A 20,968-nucleotide genomic window follows, 5' to 3' on the forward strand; every position below is an offset into this window, starting at 1 on the left:
TGCATGTGTACCTGTGTGCAACGTATCCAAAGCAGGTCTTGAGTTGAGGTCCATGAGACTAGGGATTCCACAAATTGGTTTGAGGGAGTCTGTATCACTAAGAAATTACATGTAAAATTTGCTATGTGTATATATAAGGTTTTTTTTCTAGAGAAAGAATCTAGAGCTTTCACCAGGACCCGCAGAAGTATTTATGACACAATAAAAATTAAGACTCTTTTAGATTGCTTTTGTAGGGAGGTTAAACATTTAAGATAATCTATATGTTTTATATCAACTGTCATAGTCATAACCAGAAGATTTGTCAACATAACTAACAAGCAATTATTGAGAAGCAGTTATATTAGGTATATATACTAGGTATATAAATACATGATTATATAATACGGTATTTTAGATTTTGCACTTTTAAAAAATGAGGGTCAAGGGGCTGGCCACGTGGCCGAGTGGTTAACGTTCCACACATTCAGCTTTGGTGGCCCAGGTTCACAGGTTCCGATTCCAGGTGTGGACCTACTCCTTTCATCATCCATGCTGTGGAGGCAGCCCACATACAAAAAATAGAGGAATATTGGCACAGATGTTAGCTCAGGGCTAATCTTCCTCAAGCAAAAAAAGAGGAGGATTAGCAAGAGATGGTAGCTCAGGGTGAATCTTCCTCACAATAAAAAACAACAACAACAAAAAAAGAGGGTCAAGTCCTCTTTTGCTATAGAATATGACCCAGCCGTCAAGACAAAGAGCAATGAATGATGGCAGAGATGTTTATTCCTGGTGGCTAAACTCTATTGAAGTAGCTGTGCATTAAGCAGAGTTCTCTCATATGCTATACTGACCTAAGGTAAAATTAATTTAGAAGCACAAAATAAGAGAGATGTACAATATGAGGGCAGTAAGGATACTAAGTTGCATTAAATCAAATAATTTTGTGCTTCTATTTTTTGATAACTAGTATAAATTGGTTTTCTTAAGAAGGGCAATAGTATTGGCAGAAATTTTGGGAGCCATTTTATTTTATTTTTTTTAAGTATGTATCCTTTTAGCTTTTGTAAAAGTATTGCCTTCAAACTCTCATGAAACATAGGGACAACCTACTAGCATTTATGTCCTGGGATAACATTCAGCCAGATACCTGAATACAACTATACTATTGTTACATTACTGAAATACTTCCATACAGACTGGTATACAGGATAATAGTAACTGCATTAAGTGGTAAAATTAATAATACAAATTTCAATATGAATTCATTAGTTCAAATTAATTGTCACTGAATATCATAACAACCACTGGCACATGAGTGTCTTGTAGTGTGACTTAGTTGATATTGAATATATTTAACTTACTGAATATATATTGATATATACTGACAGTGAATATATAACAATTTCAGACAATACTATAAAAGCTTTTTTGACTAAAATGCTGTTAGTTCAGCAAAAGCTGAGAGGATTCAGCACTATAAACAATATTTTTTACATTGAGAGAAATCCTTTCTTGAAACTATCTAATGATGTTAACCTGCAGTGAACCATGGAGGAAGGTAATGAACCTGAGAGTGGTGCTGGCATGGATGTGAACAGCTCCCATTTGGTTGTTTAATGGGCCACAACAGTGAGTGTTAAGGGTTAGAGGGATACCTACCCACTGTTTTGGAGGGGTGTAAGGAGGGAATGCAGTCGGTGGCATTATGGTCCTCTGGCTCTCAGTCATGTGGGAAGTACTGGCACCTGTGTACCTACTCACTTTTGACTGGGGGCAACACAGCTACCTGTCCTCAGCTGTAACAAAGTGCTGAGTGCTGCTTTTTAATTTATATATTGATATTACTTTATTAATTCTTTATGTCTCTAAGAGATAAGAAAAAGAAAGCCAGCTACTATTTTCCTTATTTTGATTCTGGCCTATTTTTCCTTTCAACCTTTCCATACTACAAATGAATAATCACAAATGGATATTTCCTCCAAGTTTAGAGAATTTAGCAAATAGGAGCACACTGTCTATATACTCAGATAACCAAGGATCTTTGGGGAGGGAGTTCTGATAATACTGCCAGTACCTATACTGATTAAATACAGGAGATCCTAGGACTTCCATGACTCATCTGAGGTTTCTCCAGTTTTAGGTGTCCTTATATATTTGCAGGATGCTCTTTTGATGGTTGCTATGCCTATAAATTAATGTTTATAAGGTTGAAATTAGAGTTCTATTAAACTAAATTTTACACAGAGGAAATATATTTAACAGTCAAGCCTAAGCAAACAATCTATTGTAAACGTGCAGTACTGGGTAAGAGAAATGACAAGAGTTGTAAACATACGTCCTCCACTATAGTAAAAACTATCAAAGCCTGTTGCCTGTTTGTGGCACCATGGACATATACAAAGGTCTGTGTGCAGTCCTCAAGCATCCGTTTATTCTTTCCCACATCAAGGAAGAGTATTACAGCCCTAAGCCTAAGGGAAGAAAAGGACAAGCAAGAGCAGGAGGTCTCTGATTTTGAACTGCTTCTGCCTAGGTTCTGATGCACGAAGGAGCTGGAGCACTTAATCATTATCTAGAATAGGAAGACCCAATGGTTAGGAAATACCAAAGATGGTGCTTCTGCGATCTTCACACTACGTCCCCAGTTTTAAAACATAAATGAAAAGACTACATAATAATATTCCATGATCTATGAAAATTTGATGAATCTATTAGTTTTTCTTCCTGATTTCTCCTCTAAATTCATTAGATCCTCATTCAAATTTGACTTCTATTTGTTAGTGCCTCCCTTCTCTCTCTAACTCCAAGCCCATCTTAAGTGAAAGAGTATGGTTTATAAATTTAAATGTCAGCTAGAGAATAGGAAACATTGAGTTAATGAAAAAAAAAACTAGACATAAAAAATGGATTTGCCAAAACTTACCATCAGAGGGCACAACAGTACTGCAATAAACAACTCCCAAATTCTGCCAAAAAGAGAGCCTTTGGTGCACCTAGAAAATACAAAAAGACACATCTACTGTCAGGACAGAACAACAAATGTTACATGCATTTGTGTATGTATATAATAAATAATAGCTTTTTGATCACTTAAATAACATGTATTCTTTGTAGAAAAGCTTAAAAATACAGATGAAAGAAAATAAAAAGTCTCTCAAACTCTTATCATCCAAACAGTGACGAATATTTTGTTTTCAGGATTTTATACAAACACATTTACATATACACACATCACATAAATTGCTTCTTCATCTACTTTTTTAAGCATTTAATATCAGTTTTAAGTGTTACCATGTCTAAACTAAAATTTTTTGATTCTTCTTTCTTTTGCCTATTTTTAGACTTGCATTTCCTTCAGGTCTTTTACTAGGAATAAGACAGTAAGTAGTTGTATCACAAATTTACTGTTATTGGGTAGAAATTTAGCCTTTCTGCTGTTCACTCTCCCTTTTTTTTTTTAACTTGATCAGGTAATCTCACTCCTTCAGTCCTTAATCACTACCATCTTCTGAATGTCAGAAGGAAATCACTCACACTCATACCCGCCTTTATTACTTCCTCAAAGAGCAGTGTCATTGTGGATTTAGGTCTGGAATTTAGATTCATGCAATTAAACTAAGTTTCAGAAAGAATATTGAATGTTTCTGACTTGCCAATGCTTAATTTACTCCTTTGTACCTTTTACTTTTCCAGCCCCAAGAACTATTAAAGGAGGAAGAAAGGAAGGCATTAACTGACTGACACCTAATGTATAAGCCTCAGAGGCAGATATTATATTCCACTCCATCAGCCCAAAGAAAAATGATTTAAGAGTCTACGACAATGCACACCTTAACACAACTATCGTGTATAACAGACTTTACATTATTCATGTGAATATTGTTAATTCCCATCTCCTTCCAACTGAAGAAAGCATGCAGAAATGTGAGACTGACATTAATTAAAAAATATAAATAATCACTTAAAATTACTTGAGGCTTACTTCACAGCTGATCATGATACACTAATAAGTTTTGACACTGTCGCTGAAAATCTTTAAGCTAATATATACAATGACTTTACTGTGGACTACGACTTTCAGACTTTATTTTTAAGTTTCAAAACAGTTAGTTAAACTCAGTCTTACTCAGAGATCCAGGGATGCTCTGGTTTAAGATGGGTGTGTTGGGAAATTCTACAATTTCAATCCTCTGCTTGAACACCCTAAGGGGATCCAAAGAATCCTTGGGCTCCGTGAAGTAGCTTGAAACTAATACTGGAAGACAAAAGAAGACGAGTCTCACTCTTATTCTACAAATGAGAAAACTGAGACTCGGAGAGAGAAAGTGACTTACTAAGGTTTACACATCAGAATCAGGATTAGAATCCAGGCCTCAATACAAAACACACAGGAAGTCAGTCTTGCCCTCTATAGGTCTCAGTTGGCTCAAAGATAGCATCAGGGACTAGGATGCTTAGGCATCTTCTAGGAACATAACTTTATCTAAAATGTTTAAGTTATTTTACTTCTTTTGAATAGATAAAACAAGTATATGATATAAAATTCAAAAGTACAAAAACTAAGTAAAAAATTAAGTCTTTTACACTTAATATTGATCTTCCTCCCATCCCCATGGCCCAGCTACTCAGTACTTCTCCCCAGAGGTAACTGGTTAAAACTGGGTATCCTATCAAAGAGTGTTATACAAGCTTGTGCATATATGTATTTGTGAAGATTTTTTAAAACGCAAATGGTAGCATACTATAGTCCCATTACTCATCTGACTTTCTTTCTTTCTTTTTACTTAACTCGTTTTTAGTGACTGATTGGAATTACATTGGTTAAATAAATTTTATGGTACATCTTTACAATTGCCTATTGACAGATAATCTTTTACTATTACAATACATGATACTAGAGTGAATATCCTTGCTTGTGGGCACAGATATGTGAGGATATAATACTACAAGAGAAACTGCCAGGTTAAAGGTATGTGCACTTTAAATTTTGAAAGCTATTGCCAAATTGTTTTCCATGGAGGTTACGTGAATTCACATACCCACCAATTACGCTCGTATTGGCTAAATGAGTATCTGGTCCCTCACACTCTCTTCAACAATGTATTCTCAAACTTTTTTATTTTGCCAGTGTCACAGGTGAATGGTATTTCACCATAGTTGTAATTTGCACTTTTTGTATTAAGAGAATTTACGCATATCTTAAACTAAGAGTTAGTTGTATTTGCTTTTCTAGGAACTGAGTATTTACATCCTTGGCCATTTTTTTCAATTTGGTTCTTGGTCTTTGAATATTATTTTGTAGAACTTCTCTAAATATTAAGAAAATTAGCCCTTTGTTAACAAAATTTGTTGCAAACTTTTCTAGTTTTTTTCTTTTTACTTTGTTGATGGTATTTTTGTATGTATACAATTTTCACGTTTTACAGTCATTTGTTTGAGAGTCAAATTTATCAATCTTTTCTCTTGGTTTAAGGGGCCTGTGTCATATTTCTTAGAGGCCTTCACTACTTTGAGAATATTATAAAATTCTCCCATGGCTGCTTCTGATGTGGATTAAGGCTGCCCCAGCTAGAGAAGCCCAAGGTGACCTGGCCTACATGCCAAACTATACGACCCAGTGGACTTTTTTTATGGTATGAATTAGGACTGCCCCAGGGAGAGAAGCCCAGGGCATCCTCACCTACATGCCGATCTATATGGCCAGATTCGTATCTAAAGTTATATGACCGCACAATAACCAGACCCCATCTGCACTGAAATCATTTAATGACTTTTTACATCATCTTTTCTTTTCTCCAGTAAAAATAAAAATAAGTCACGTACCCATGCCTTATAAAATTAGCCCTAACCCTCAACTCAGGGCAGCAGCAGGAGCTCTGACTGCCCGTGGGTCCTGTCCCCACGCACCAGCTCTGCCTGCCCATGGGTCCTGTCCCCATGCCAGCGGGGGCAGCAGCAGCTGCTCTGCCTGCCCATGGGCTCTGTCCCCATGCCAGCGGGGGCAGCAGAAGCGGCGGCAGCAGAAGCTCTGACTGCCCATGGGTCCTGTCCCCATGCTATTCTACTCTCTAAATAAAAGAGCACTACTGCCAGATCTTGAGAGTCTAAGAAATCTTTCTTTCGACTCCTCGGCTCACCGACCCCGCATCACTTCTAGTTTAGCTTTTCAGGTTTAATTCTTTGATTTATTAGGAATTAATTTTAGTCAAATTTAAGAAGTAGAAATCCAACTAATTTCCCTCTAATGATAACATAGCTGTCCCACATATTGAATTCATTTTTACCTCTTATCTAAGAAGCTATTTTTTCTAATGTTCCAAATACTTATATGAATTTGGATCTTTTTCTTAACTTCTATTCTGTCCAACGATCTGTCTGCTCATGCCCTATTAACCAGACTGTTTTAACATTCTAACTTTATAATATATTTTAATATGTGGTAGCACGGGCTAGTTTCCTTTCAATACTTTAATAATTTTCCTGGCTATTCTTGCTTACTTGTTTCTACATATGAACTTTAGAGTTGGTTTATCTAGTTACACATACACACACACTCCTATTAGTTTCAAAAGCAATACAGCACAGTGATTAAAAGCACAGAATCTATAATCAGTCTGCCTGAGTTTGGATTCTGATTCAGTAACTGCAATCTTGGGCAAGTTCATTAGCCTCTTTGTGCCTCAGATAACAATCAGGATCCCTCACTTCTTTCAAATTTTTGCTCAAATTTCACTTTCTGAGTGAGGCCTACTCTGGCCGCCCAATTTAAAGCGGCAATCCCATCAATTGGTACTCTGATATTTATATATTTTTCCTATCTCTCTTATGAGCAATGATGAACTTAATATAGTTATGCTTTTTTCTTACCTTCTACCATCCAGTTTAGCTTATTATTTCTCTTAGTGTTTATCTATCTATCACCGATCTACCTACATACCTCCCCCACCCACATACTTCTTTTACTGGATTTATTGGTTTTAAATGACATCTTTTGAAGTTTGTCATAAGACATGAGGTTTATACTACTTTACATCATTTCTGTCCCTCACTCTTTCAGCTTCTGTTAGTTATATCATTACTACATTGTCAAGGTTTTAAACATTCATATTCTGCTCTGGAAAACCTAATCTTCACATTTGCTTTAGTCTTAATTTTATAGGTCAGTGGACTCTGTGTTCAGTACCAATACTTTAACTGTAGTTTCTCCTTTCATTTCTTGGTTGGCTGAACTCCATCATCTAGAAGTAGGGCTCATGAGAGTTAAAATCCCTGAACCTTGGCATGTTAAAAAGTATTTGTCTTTGCCTTCATATTGAATGATTATTTGGATTGGTACAAAACTTCTGAATTAATCTTTCCTTGAGGACTTCATAGGTAAAGTGTTAGTGCTGAATGCTGCTCTGGAGAAGTCTGAGGCCAGTCACTGCTTTTGGAGAACTGAGCTCTCCTGGCTTAGGTGGGGATCTGCAACCATAGGCGTCATTTCTCAGGGTCTTCTCACACACCTATCTAGCCTTCACTGGATCTGTCAGCCTTTCTTCATACATTATGCTTTGGGATTGCAGAGATCTCTCTGGTTTGTGCTGAAGATGGAGCTTGTATTTTTGTTTCTTATTCTCCTTCCTATTTTAAGGTGATTCAAGAGAAGGGAAAACCTGCTGCCTTTACTGGGCCATTATTTATTTAAGTAGTAACTTTTTAATATGGACATTTTCAAACATACACAGAAATAGAGAGTACAGTGTGCTGAACTTTTTCCATGTATCCATCACCTGCTTCTAGATTTACCATTTTTTCCCACAGAGTATCTTAAAGTATCCCACATCATATCGCTTTTCCTGAAAATATTTCAGTATATGTCTACCCAGGCCATTTTAAAACAAGAAGTCCTCTCTCCTCTATGATTTTACAAATTATCCTCAACAATAATAAAAGATATTTTTGTGGCGCAGATGATTGCATAAATACATGGTTGCTTATGAATATTATTGGTTAGGATGCTCTAGAACATGGGTTGGCAGACCAGTCACCTGTTTTGGTTTTTTGGGTTTTTTTGCTGAGGAAGATGAGCTATCAGCTAACATCTGTTGCCAATCTTCCTCGACTTTATATGTGAGTCGCTGCCACGGCATGGGTGACGAGTGGTATAGGTCTGCACCCAGGATCTGAACCTGTCAACCAAGGCTGCTGAATTGGAGCATGCCAAACTTAACCACTATGCCACAGGGCTGGCCCCCTAGTCACCTGCTTTTGTAAATAAAGTTTTACTGGAATACAATCAAGCCCATTCAATTACTATCTATAGCTCACTCATATACTTTCACACTACAATGACAGAATTGAGTAGTTGTGTAGTTGCAGGTGAGTTGAGTAACAGAGACTATATAGCCCACAAAGCCTAAAATATTTACCATCTAACCCTTTAAGAACATGTGTGCTGACCCTTGCTGTAGAACCTTGCCTCTGTAGTTTTGAGATAACTCACTTTCCCAAAGTCCTTCTTAGTCACTTCTATAATGACACTGGCAATTACAAAATATTACTTATTAATGTTCATAAACACACATATAGGTACTTTGCTTTCTCTAAACCTAATAGCCTATAGTCTAATAAAGTCAATAGAAACAAAAATGAATTTGCTCTTGCCTTTTTTCTTCGAAATATGGCAACAACAACAAACAAACAAAGCAAAACAAAGACAAAAAAACAAGGAGAATATAAATGCTCAAGACCAAACAGGCATTGCTATTCTAAACTATACTCCATGACTCCCCTCGTCTGAATATATTTCGTTGTTTAAATTGTGTATTCTTAATAAATCACAAGAAAATGGAAAGCTTTTAATAGATATTTGACTGATGTTGAAAGTTGTAAAAATACGTCACGAAGTTAAAAAATGAAAAACATTCAGGCAAATGGCATGTATTATTCACATATTTAAATTTCATAGGCAGAGACCAAGATTAAGCTTAAGAAAATAAATATTCAGAATGTGCAGAAATCACCAGAGAAAGAGTAAATCTCTAGGCAATGTCAATGCCAAATGAACAACGTGACTTGGTGCCAACAGAGTCCCTCAAACAGAAAACACAGGTTTAAACTTTTGGTATGAGACAGTCCATATCTTTGATAACTAACTTGAGAACTTACAGGAAAAACAGGGGCTTGTGGCTAAAGGGAAGGAAAGTATAACATCTGCCCTGGTATTACAATCATTTCCCTTAAATCTTAACCCCAGGAGAAGAAAAATGCTAGACAGAGTTATCAAGTTAGAGTCAGGCTAAAAAACACTCTAACTTTATTTCCCCAAGTCATAAGATTCAAGCTAGTGAAAAATCAAACTTTAATATAAAAAGGCATTTTATTAAATTCAAGCCAAAACTTACCTTAAAATTCTTTACTACTATCATAAATTATGCAACTTCCCCTACACTCAACCTTTCATCATACAGAAGAGCAAACTCAGCAATATATTCCTGCCAGCAACTTGGGAAGACTCTCAAGTCTAAATAACCTGTTAATATCTCCAGAATGTTCATAGTCAGTCAGACATTAGACCAGAAGGGGAAAAAAACAGAAGAAAAGAAAGAAAGAGGGGCTGGACCTGTGGTGTAGTGGTTGGATTCACGCACTTTGCTTTGGCAGCCCAGGGTTTGCAGGTTCAATCCTGGGTGCAGACCTACGCGTGGCTCATCAAGCCATGCTGTGGTGGCGTCCCATATACAAAATAAAGGAAGACTGGCATGGATGTTTGCTTGGGGACAATCTTCCTCAAGCAAAAGGAGGAAGACTGGCAACAGACGTTAGCTCAGGGCCAATCTTCCTCACAAAAAAAAAAGATGTGATATAGGCGGAAAACACTGTAGTCAGAAGACTTGGGCCCAGTTCCAACCTACTATCTTGAATTTCAACCCCTAAGTCTCAGTTTCCACATTTGTCAAATTAAAAACAATAGCAATGACAATAAAATCGACTATTTCACAAGGTGGATTTCATTTAAGGATAAGTGATAATATAAATGTGACATTTGAAATTCGACTAATGTTCTACCTAAATGTAAGATATTCAGAAATATAAACTCAAAACAAAACTTCAATCTCCTTAAGGGACTGACTTTTATTGTAAAGAATTTAATAAGTGTAATGTACTTCAAAAGCCACAATTATCTCTAAACAAAGAGATATTATACAATATAAACACCTCATGATATTAAAAGTAGAAACCTGAGGTTTTAAAAGAGAATCTCTTCAGACAGCACCATAAGAAACATTTAAAGGGTTATACTAAATACAGGGCATATTTCATTCTTCTTTCAATAACTCACCAAGGCAACAAAGTTTCTGATACAGTTTAAGTGAAAGTGGGATTTATACTTTGTGAGTTCAATTATATATTACAGCTTAGTATTAGAAAATTATTTTCTCCTTGAATGTATTATTAAAAATGGTTGCTACATTTTATTATAACATGGGCAATACTTCCCCCACTAGAATATATTATTACTTCATAATAGAAGTCATGATTCAATTTATATACTTTTGATTTCCAAGAGAATTTCACATTTATAAAACAAGGCAATATGAAAGACTTTTTGTTACATCTTTCAACTTCAGTTTTCTAATTGGGAAATCAAATCTGCATCCAAAATTATCAATAAGGTTATTTAAAAGTTAGCAGTTGTCCACCAAACTCACAATGCTTTGAGGATTAAGATAATATATATAAAAGCATACAAGGCAAGACCTTAGCCATAAAATTCTTCACTGCTGATCTAGCAATAGACTAAAATAATCAAAGCACTCAAACCTTAACTATAACTAGTTGTGTACCATATCATTCAACATAATATGAATTGATGAAACGTCACTTTTTATCGAAATACAAATATTTACCCATTTAACAGTATTAGGCTATGCTCATTATAGCAAATTCTCTTACCTTAGGTTTTGAAATCAACAAGGATCTAAGATTGAAAAGATCAGTGATATTTCTAGTTGATCGCTACTTATGAAGTTAAAACAATTGGCATAAATTTGGTATAAATCAACTTTATTGATAAACAGTGTTTCTATTTTAGATTTTGGTATTACTCCCAAATTATAACCTATAGTTTATATTGTACAAGAACCAGAGTGCAATATCTACTAAAATTTCATTGTGTAGTTTAGAATCTTAGTATCTGAGGCAATTCTACACCTAAATGTGGAATGTGTTTATACCCTGTTGGTTGCTACATTGTCCTTAATGAGGGCACTTCTACTCTCTGGGGTCTAATGACAGATACGTTAATGACACCAGAGCAAGGAATTTCTGCTTTTCTTAAGTGACAACCTGCCTTCCCCATAGTGAATTAGAAAGTTCTTTCCATTTTGTTCCTTTCCTTCTATTTATTAAGAACCTACTATTCACAAGAAAAGTGGAAATTGTGGCCCCTTTATATCACCCTGTTTTTTTACAACTATTACTTTATCCAACATTTTATTATGAAACTTTTCAAACATACAGCAAAGTTGAAAGAATTTTACAGTGAATACTCTTTTATATCCTTCACCTAGATCCTACATTACCATGCTATCTATCCATCCCTTTATTTTACAGAAAGTCTTAATTCTCATAGTTTCTTTTATCACTTTTAAATGTATTACATTCTCCAACTCCATTTCCTTTACAACTCTCCTGCACTGCTCCTAGATTTTGTCTGTATCTGTTTTCATTTTATACTGTATTCTAATTACAGTCACGCTTTGCTAAATGATGGGGATACCTTCTGAGAAACACACTGTTGGGTGATTTCATCATTGTGTGAACATCACAGAGTGTACTTACACAAACCTAGATGGTATAGCCTACTACACAGGTATAGCCTAGGAGAAAGTAAAAGCTTAGTAAATATTTATTTAATTGAGTTGTTTTCTTCCTTGTACTTCAATGTCTTTGACAAATTTTGTAACTTTGTTTTGTGTTCCAGTTTCCCTCCCCAGGGAACTACTACTGACTTGTTATTTTACTGCTAAACTACTCTGAGAAATATAGAAGTAATTATGATTTCTATAAGCATTTTGGGAGAAATTCAGAGTACCAATTTTTTCATATATGTATTAAGTGTACTTAGCTGCTGTAGGTGTAAATGTATTCTATATTATATCAAGATGGTCATAAAATATACAGTAGTCCCCCTCTTACCCGCAGTTTTCCTTTCTGTGGTTTCAGTTACTATCATGGTCTGAAAACATTAAATGGAAAATTCCAGAAATAAGCAATTCATAAGTTTTAAATTGCAGGCCATTCTGAATAGCCTGAGGAAATCTCACCCCATCCAACTCCATCCTGCCCATCTGTGAATCATTCTTTGTCCAGTGTACCCATGCTGTATACGCTACCAGTCCATCAGTCCCTTAGTTGGGAAAAAATGTAGTACCTCTATACAGCTGTCCCCTGATAGCCGTAGGGGACTGGTTTCAGGATCTCTGCAGACACTCAAATCCATGGATGCTCAATTCCTTCAGTAAGCCCTCCATATCCGCAAGTTCTACAAATGCAGGTTCAACCAACTGCGGATTGCAAACATAGTAAAGGCTTCGCAGTTAGCTGAACCTGCTGATGTGGAACCTGCAGATGTGGAGGACCAACTGCATAGGGTTGGGTATTACCCATGATTTCAGGCATCCACTGGGGATCTTAGAAAGTATCCCCGGCAGATAAGGGAGGACTACTGTACTGCTAATTTTTATTTTTAAACAACAAAAAACCCAAATGCAAAATACTTATTTTAAAGGACTCACTGTCGTATAAACCTAGCATTTGCACCTTTCAACAATCATTTGTAAAATTCAAAGCAGCATATAGATTCAGACATAAGAGAATGAGATCAGGATGTAAACTACACAGGAGCATGAATTCTCAATAAGTATTCATTAAATGAATAAACATAGCTGGTTTAAAAGATGTTTTTATTGAGAGTAAAAACGGAACTTTAGGGCCGGCCCAGTGGTGCAGCAGTTAAGTTCACACGTTCTGCTTCTTGGCGGCCCAGGGTTCACCGGTTGGGATCCCAGGTGCACACACAGCACCGCTGGGCAAAAGCCATGCTGTGGTAGGCGTCCCACGTATAAAGTAGAGGAAGATAGGCATGGATGTTAGCTCAGGGCCAGTCTTCCTCAGCAAAAAGAGGAGGATTGGCAGTAGTTAGCTCAGGGCTAATCTTCCTCAAAAAAAAAAAGGAACTTTATTGGTTGCTCTTTTTGATTGACAGTTCAAATTTGGATATGGTTCTTTTCATCACCTGATTTCATATTTCCTTCCATAGTACCAAAAACTCTGTGGAATCTCATTATTTGTTGATATAACAATATTGGGAAAATAGGTAGTTGCATCTATAAATTAATGTATTGGGATAAAACTCCTTTATCTGAAGTGGCATAAAAGTTAAAAGATTTCTAAAAGTTCTTATTTTTCCTATTTTGGCTTAATCACGAGTAGATAGGTGTTAGTTATATTATTCTCTGTACATAACGAAATATTTTGTATTTTCTTCTATGTTGCTGGTGTCTGGGGGCTATGAGATTTCTGTGCTTGTTCTGGATAACTGCTACTCAAAATGCAGTCCAAGGATCTGCAGCATCAGCAGCAGATGAACGTGCTATAAATTCAGATGCTCAGGCCCCACCTCAGACTTATCGAATCATAATTTGCCTTTTAATAAGATTACTAGGAAACTCACATGGACATTACAGTTTGAGAAGCACTGCCATAGTGCACCCAGATGAGATTCAAGGGGGTACATTAGTTAGGTGTAGTAGTCTCAGACATTTCACCTTTCTCGTTTATTGAGACCTCAGCATAAGCAACGAGGGCTCACAGAGAAGCAACACGACATAACAAAAAAAATATCGCATTAAGAGTTTGAAAACCTAGATTCTAGTCTCATCTCTACTTGTGTGACCTTGAACCGTAGTTCTTATTTGTAAAATGAATGGGTTATACAACACACATTGTAAGGCCCTTCTAACTCTGAAATTCTATAAGTTTATGAAAATAAATAGGTATTTAGGGAAATGGTTCAACTATGTGTGATATCTCAAGACACCAGGCCTACTTTTAATGCTATAGGAGCCTGTCCATCAATTACTTTTTATTTACTTAGGTTTGAAAATCGACCTCTATCTTTCATTTTCACACTTGGTTTCTGGAAGATGCACAATGGTGAATAACTTAGGAAGTGGGAGGCTGCTATTAATAATTCCCCTCACTGCTTCCTTTGTTCTTGAATGCTGAGAAAACACAGGTAACAGACAGGATTCTGGAAAAAGTAAAATCAGATTCTCTATTTTGTACAAGAGCAGGAGAATGTTATTGTTCTTAGGAAAAACATAGCTGAAGCATTTAGAGGTGAAGGATTATGATGTTTGACACTGTCAAAAAGATCAGGAAATAATAAAGAATAATAATATGTATGTGTGCATATATATACATGTGTATGTGCAGAGAAAGAAATAAACCAAATACGGCAAAATATTAATAGCTGATAAGGGGCTGGCCTGGTGGCTGAGTGGTTAAGTTTGCACACTCTGCTTCGGTGGCCCAGGGTTTCACCAGTTCAGATCCTGGGCAAAGACATGGCACCGCTCATCAAGCCATGCTGAGGTGGCATCCCACATAGCACAACTAGAAGCACCTGCAACTAAAATATATAACTACATACTGGGGGGCTTTGGGGAGAAAGAAAAATAAAAAGGAGATTGGCAACAGATGTTAGCTCAGGTGCCAATTAAAAAAAAATAGCTGATGAATCTAGGTGAAGGGTATAAGACTGTACATTGTACTCTTTCTGCAATTTTTTTCTGTAGGTTTGAAATTTTTTCCAAATAAAAGTTGAGAAAGAAAAATATTTAACATAAATATAATATCTACTGACCCCAAAATGCCCTATTGTATTCTTCTCTCTTTCTTTAAAGTAAAATATAGTAGGTTTAGTTTTCTGTAAGCTTTAAAATGCACCAGAAAAGCTAGGGTAGAAAGATTTTAAAAATCATTATATAGAAGATGTCAGTAACACTCCCATGTTGCTTCTTTATTCTGTCCTTTAGTTACACACTTGCTTAATTTTTTTTTTCTTAACTAAGGATAAAATAAAAGGAGGGAAAGAAGTGGTGGTGAGAAGTCGTCTCACATGTTCCTTATATTAATGAAATAAACAATTTCAAACCAAAATTAGACCTTGTGTGATTTTCATTTTTGCTCTAGCTTCAGCTAATAATGAAAAGGAATGTAGTTACCACTCACAAATATAAATAACTACAGGCCTTTTTTATTCTCCTGAAACGAGAGGGACACAACAGCTGCTATAAAAATCACTTTCCACCCTCCCATCTGTTGTGTAATAGACTTATACCACAAGACCAAAATATAAAAAGAGAAAGTAACAGCAAAGTAGTTGGCTTTGTTTCAGAATTCCTTTTTCATTTATTGTAAGTTATTTTACCTAGTTTAAAACAAAATAAATATGCTGCCTGCATGTCTAATGTAACTGTCCTGGTTAACTGTAAGCCTCAGTCTGGAATACGAGTAACAGAAGCGTGTATTAGCTGGCTGACAATGTTCCTTCCGTCCTTCCAGACTTTATCCAACAGGAAAACCATGAGAAAAAAAATCCACCTTCAATTAATTGGAGATTTAAAGACATTTATAAGTTTTACTTGTCTTTAACACTCTGGCCTCATACAAATATACAGATTTTGATAACCTTTCCTCCTTTTGTCTACCGTTAGCAAAGGGGATTTATTTTAATTTGCTTGATTTTTCTTTTTAAAGATTGGCACCTGAGCTAACATCTGTTGCTAATCCTCCCTTTTTTCTTTTTCTTTCTTTTTTCTTCCCTTCCTCTCCCCAAAGCCATCCAGCAGACAGCTGCACATTCTAGTTGTAGGTCCCTCTGGCTGTGCTATGTGGGACACCTCCTCAGCACGGCTTGTTGAGCGGTGCCATGTCTGTGCCCAGGATCCGAACTGGCAAAACCCTAGGACACTGGAGCAGAGTACGTGAACTTAACCATTTGGCTATGGGGCCAACGCCAAATTTGCTTGATTTTAAAAAATATCCTTAACAAAGCCGTTCCAGGGTGTAACTTCAGACAATGGACACATTACTCAAAATTAATACAAAAGAATAAAAGTCATTAAAGGTCTTAGTGCAGTACAAAGGGTAAGATCAAATAAGATAGTCAAAATAATTTTCATATATAACTCAAAACTGAAAACTCTTAACCCAGAATAGTCCTCAGTCCACTCTGCCTGACTCTAGCTGATCCCTCTGTCTGTTTAGGGATCACATGGAGACCAATCGCTTAGCAAACAACTTTCGTTTGAGAGACTGGCAGATCCTTATCTACATATAGAGATTCTTGTTACCACTATCACTACCATCCTCTTCATTTCCTAAGTATGCACAGGTCACAATTTTTCAAATTATTTTATTTATCCTTGGTCTGTTCCACAAAGAATTTGAGGCAACTACAACACAAACACAAACCATAAAATGGTGGCAAATTTTTTAGAATTCCAAAATGAAAATAAAAACACCAGGACCAAGAAAAATAAAAATAAAAACAAAGACTGGAGAAAAAGAGTATATGGGCCATCCAAACTTTCACAACTACTAGATTAAGTTCCATATTTGGCTCTAAGCCTCTGTGGTAGCCAGAATAATGGTCCCCCAAAGATGTCCATGTCCTAATCTCTGGAATTTGTGGGCATGTTACATGGTGAAGGGACATTAAGGTTGCAGATGGAATTAAGGTTGCTAAGAAACTAAATTTAAAATAGAGAGATTATCCTGGATTATCTGGATAGGACCAAGGTTATCACAGGGGCCTTCCAACAGTTAGAGGAAGATGTGGCTTTGGAGAATCAGAGAGATGGCAGTGAGAAAGACTCACCCGGAAGGTGAGTCTTGGAAGGGGGCCAAGGCAAGTGGGTAGCCTCTGGAAGCTAATAAAGGCAAGAAAACAGATTCTCCCTTGGAGCCTCCAGAAAGGAAGTCAGCCTTGCTGACACCTTGGTTTCAGCCCAGTGAGACCTGTACTGGACTTGCAACCTACTGAACAGTAAGACAATAAATGTGTGTTGTTTTAAGTCACAAAGTTTGTGGTAATTTGTTAGAGCAACAATAGAAAACTATTAAAGCCTCCTAGCCCTCAAGACAAAAAGACAACACAATCAGTGATAATTCTCATTAACAGAAGGGAGGAAGCAAACAATTTGTCAGGAAAGGCAAAACATTTTCCAGCAGGAAGTTCTAAAAGAAATTTCTGTTGTGGTGCTTTATATAGGAGGCTCTGAGTAATATCGGATACAGGGTTCTCAATAACATTCTGGGTATTAGATAAATAAGAAATTTCACAGGATTGCCTCTTAGATCATTCTTTGATAAAAGACGAGAATATCTTTATCATCTTAAAATACAACTGAGTAAGGTCAATCTTTGAGGGAGTAAAATAATACAAACCAAATTTTTTTTTTGCAGAGACAGCTTAATTTCAAAAGATTATAACTTAGAACAGCATAATATTATGCACAATTAAGTGCAATAATTTATAAAGTTCATTTAGAATTAAAAACCATTAACAGATCTATATACGGATAAATCTCAAGATTTAAAAAAGTAAATTGCAGTATATGCAAATTACAGTACTTTATACATAAATTTAAAAGAAATACATAGATGTTACTTTACTTTTCACACTTACACATACATATATACAATAATGTGTTTAATATATTTAAATATTAAGATATATGGGAAGGATATAATTTTATGGTAATTATCTCTGGGGAAATAGAGTTTTGGGATTGGAGATGGGAACAAGGGTAGCTTTAACTTTGTTGTATTGTATTGTATATTTATTGTTTATTTTCTTAGTAAAAAAGATTTGAAACAAATATATCAAAATGTAATATTTCAATTAAGGGTGGTATTTGTTGTATAATTCTCTGTAATTTGTTTTACAAAAATTTCCAAATTATTAAAAAGGAAGGAAGAAAAGGACTGTTTATCCTTTGAACAGTCTTCAACAAACACCATTTCTCCAGTCAGGCTTTTCATGGGAGCTGAAAAGAAGAAAGCTGAAGATTTTATTTTCTCATAAAGGCTTGGACTTTATATTAACGAAACCAAACAGCATTTATTAATTTGAGTTTGGCTTTTGTTGCTTAACATTATATCTATTAGATTCATCCATGTTGTTGAGTACAGCAGTAGTTAGTTCTTTTCATTGCTGCATATCCTTGTATCCATTATATAAATCCATTGTAGGAGTATTCCAAAATGGACGTTTGAGCTATTTCCCAATTTGGCTACTAATGCTGCATGACCAGTCTTTATATGTCTTTTGTATGCATATTGTTTCGGTATATAGCTGGGAGTTAGAACTGCTGGGTCAGAGGATACACAAATAGTCAGCTTTAACAGATACTGCCAGTTTTTCAAAGAGGAAGGTACCAACTTACACATCTACTAGTGTTTAAGAGTTGCAGATGCTCCAGATTCTTGTGAATACCTGGTATTGTCAGTTTTGTTAAATTTTGACCATTCTGGTAGATGCGTATGTCATCTCTTAGTTGTTTTATTCCTTGATGATTAATAAGTATGAGATCCTATTCATATTTTCATTGGCCATTTGGATATCCTCTTGTGAGCAGCAATTCAAGTCTTTTGCTCACTTCTTTGTTTTTTTCTTATCAATTATTACATTTTTAAACATAGCTGGGATATGAGTCTTTGTCAGATGTGTACTGCCAATGTCTTTTCTCACTCTGTAGCTTGCTGCCCTTCTCTCTTAATGGCATCTTGATGAACAAAAATTTTAATGGAATCCTATTAGCAATCTTTTCCTTTATGGTTAGTACTTTTTGTATCTTGTTTAAGAAATCTTTTCCTAATCCAAGGTCATGAAGATATTCTCCTATGTTTTCTTTAACATGTTTTAGTGTTTTATCTTTCACATTTATATTTTACCTAGACTTTTTTTTGTCTCATGTGAGGTGAGGCCAAGATTAAGTTTATTTTTTCCATATGGTATCAAATTGACCCAGAACCACGTATTGAAAAGACTATCCTTTCTCCACTGAATTGAGGTGGAGCATTTGTTGTATATCAGATGTGTGGGTCTGTTTCTGTACTTTCTACTTTGTTGCATTTGTCCATTCACCCACCATTGCATCAGTTCTACACTATTCTTAATTACTATAGCTTTATTAAGTCTTAATATGCGGTAGTGTAAATCCTTCAATTTTGTTTTCTTCAAGATTGTCTTTACTATTCTCAGCCCTCTGCATTTCCATATATATTTTAGAATCAGTTTGTTAATTCTCATAAAAAAATTTTCCTGGGATTTTGACTAGGATTATATTGAATCAATTTGGGGAGAACTGACAACTAAACAATGTTGAGTTTTCCAGTCCACAAACAGAGTATATTCTTCCATTTACTTGGGTCTTCTTGTTGATGTTCTCTGTAGAGGTTTGACAAATCTTTCAGTAGATTTATTACCAGACATTTTCATGTTTTTTGATGTTATTGTAAAGAGTATCATTTTTCAAATTTCATTTTCTAATTGTTGGCATAAAGAGATACAACTAATTTTTTAAAGACTTTGTAGTGAAGTATATGTATCAGAAATGAATATCCTAAGTGTTACAGCTTGTTGAATTTTTACAAACTGATCACATCGAACATATAACCAATTTTTATACACTGACTTCATTTCCAGGAATGTTGTGATATTTATATATTAATTTTATATTTTATCTGTAGATTCTTTTGGATTGTGACCTGCAAATCATGTCACCTGCAAATAAAACAGTTCTATATCTTCCTTTCTGATATCAAGACTTTTATTTCTTTTTCTTCCCTTATTGAACTGGTTAGGACCTAAAGTCCAATAGTGAATAATGGTGGTGGCAGCCACATCCTTAACTCAAGCATGATCTCAAGAGAAAAGTCTTTCAATATTTTACCACTAAGTATGACATTTATTGTAAATTTTTAGTAGATAACCCTTTATCAGATTAAGGGAGTTCCTGTCTATTCCTAGTTTGTTGAGAGGGTTGTTTTTGGTTGTTGCTACTTATTTGTTTGTTTTTTGGAGGATGTTTGTACCTCCAAGAAGGTTTGTACATCAAAGAAGATGACCTATAATTTTCCTTTCTTATAATGTCCTTGCTGGCCACAAAACAAGTTATAATGCATTCCTACTTTTTACAGTGTTTGGAAGAGTTTCTTTAAGATAGCTATTATTTCTTTCTTAAATGTTAAAGAATTCATCAGTGAAGCCACATCTGGGCCAGGAGTCTTCTATGTGGGAAGGCTTTAATTATAAATTAAATTTATTTTTATAGATATAAGACTAATCAGATTTTGCATTTCTTCTAGTATGGATTCTTGTGGGGGTCTTTTTGGGGGGCTCTTTTATTTTAAATAACACATTATTGAGATATAATTCACATGACATACAATTCACCTATTTGAAGTATACAATTCAATGATATTTAGTATACACACAGAGTTGTGTGAAACCATCGCCACAATCAGTTTCAGAACACTTTCGTCACCCCAAAAACCTTGTACCCATTAGCAGTCATTTCCTGTTCCTCCATACCTCCAACCCCTGATAATCACTAATCTACTTTCCATCTCTATGTGATAGCAGCCCTGATTATCAGTTCGCCTACATTAAATCCCAGCATATATGGGGTTAAAATCAAAAGCTTACCCCTTGGCTTCCCAGCACGAGAATCCACCATTCACCATGGAGGCAGACAACCAAGGATAACCACCTGGATTCCATTATCTCCTCCTCCTGGCAAGCAGCCTCCCAAGGCCAAACGTGAGGTGGTGGGAAAGCTCTGAGCAGCAAGGCCACAGGCTCCTCCTCCCCGCCCCCCACAAGCAGACACAATCCTTGCAACCTTTAAAACCCCTTGCCTCC

At 35.8% G+C, this 20,968-nt stretch overlaps 1 protein-coding gene across 1 annotated transcript in view; it reads right to left on the reverse strand.

Moving 5' to 3' along the window:
* MCU (mitochondrial calcium uniporter) overlaps positions 1–20,968 on the reverse strand; it is a 191,252-nt gene that overhangs the window by 41,154 nt on the left and 129,130 nt on the right. The window contains exon 2 of the mRNA XM_046654736.1: positions 2,909–2,978. Coding sequence (XP_046510692.1) covers positions 2,909–2,978 — 70 coding nt within the window. The remainder of the gene's footprint in view (positions 1–2,908; positions 2,979–20,968) is intronic.

This window comes from Equus quagga, chromosome 2, assembly GCF_021613505.1.
Source record: "Equus quagga isolate Etosha38 chromosome 2, UCLA_HA_Equagga_1.0, whole genome shotgun sequence".
Lineage (NCBI taxonomy): Eukaryota > Metazoa > Chordata > Mammalia > Perissodactyla > Equidae > Equus > Equus quagga.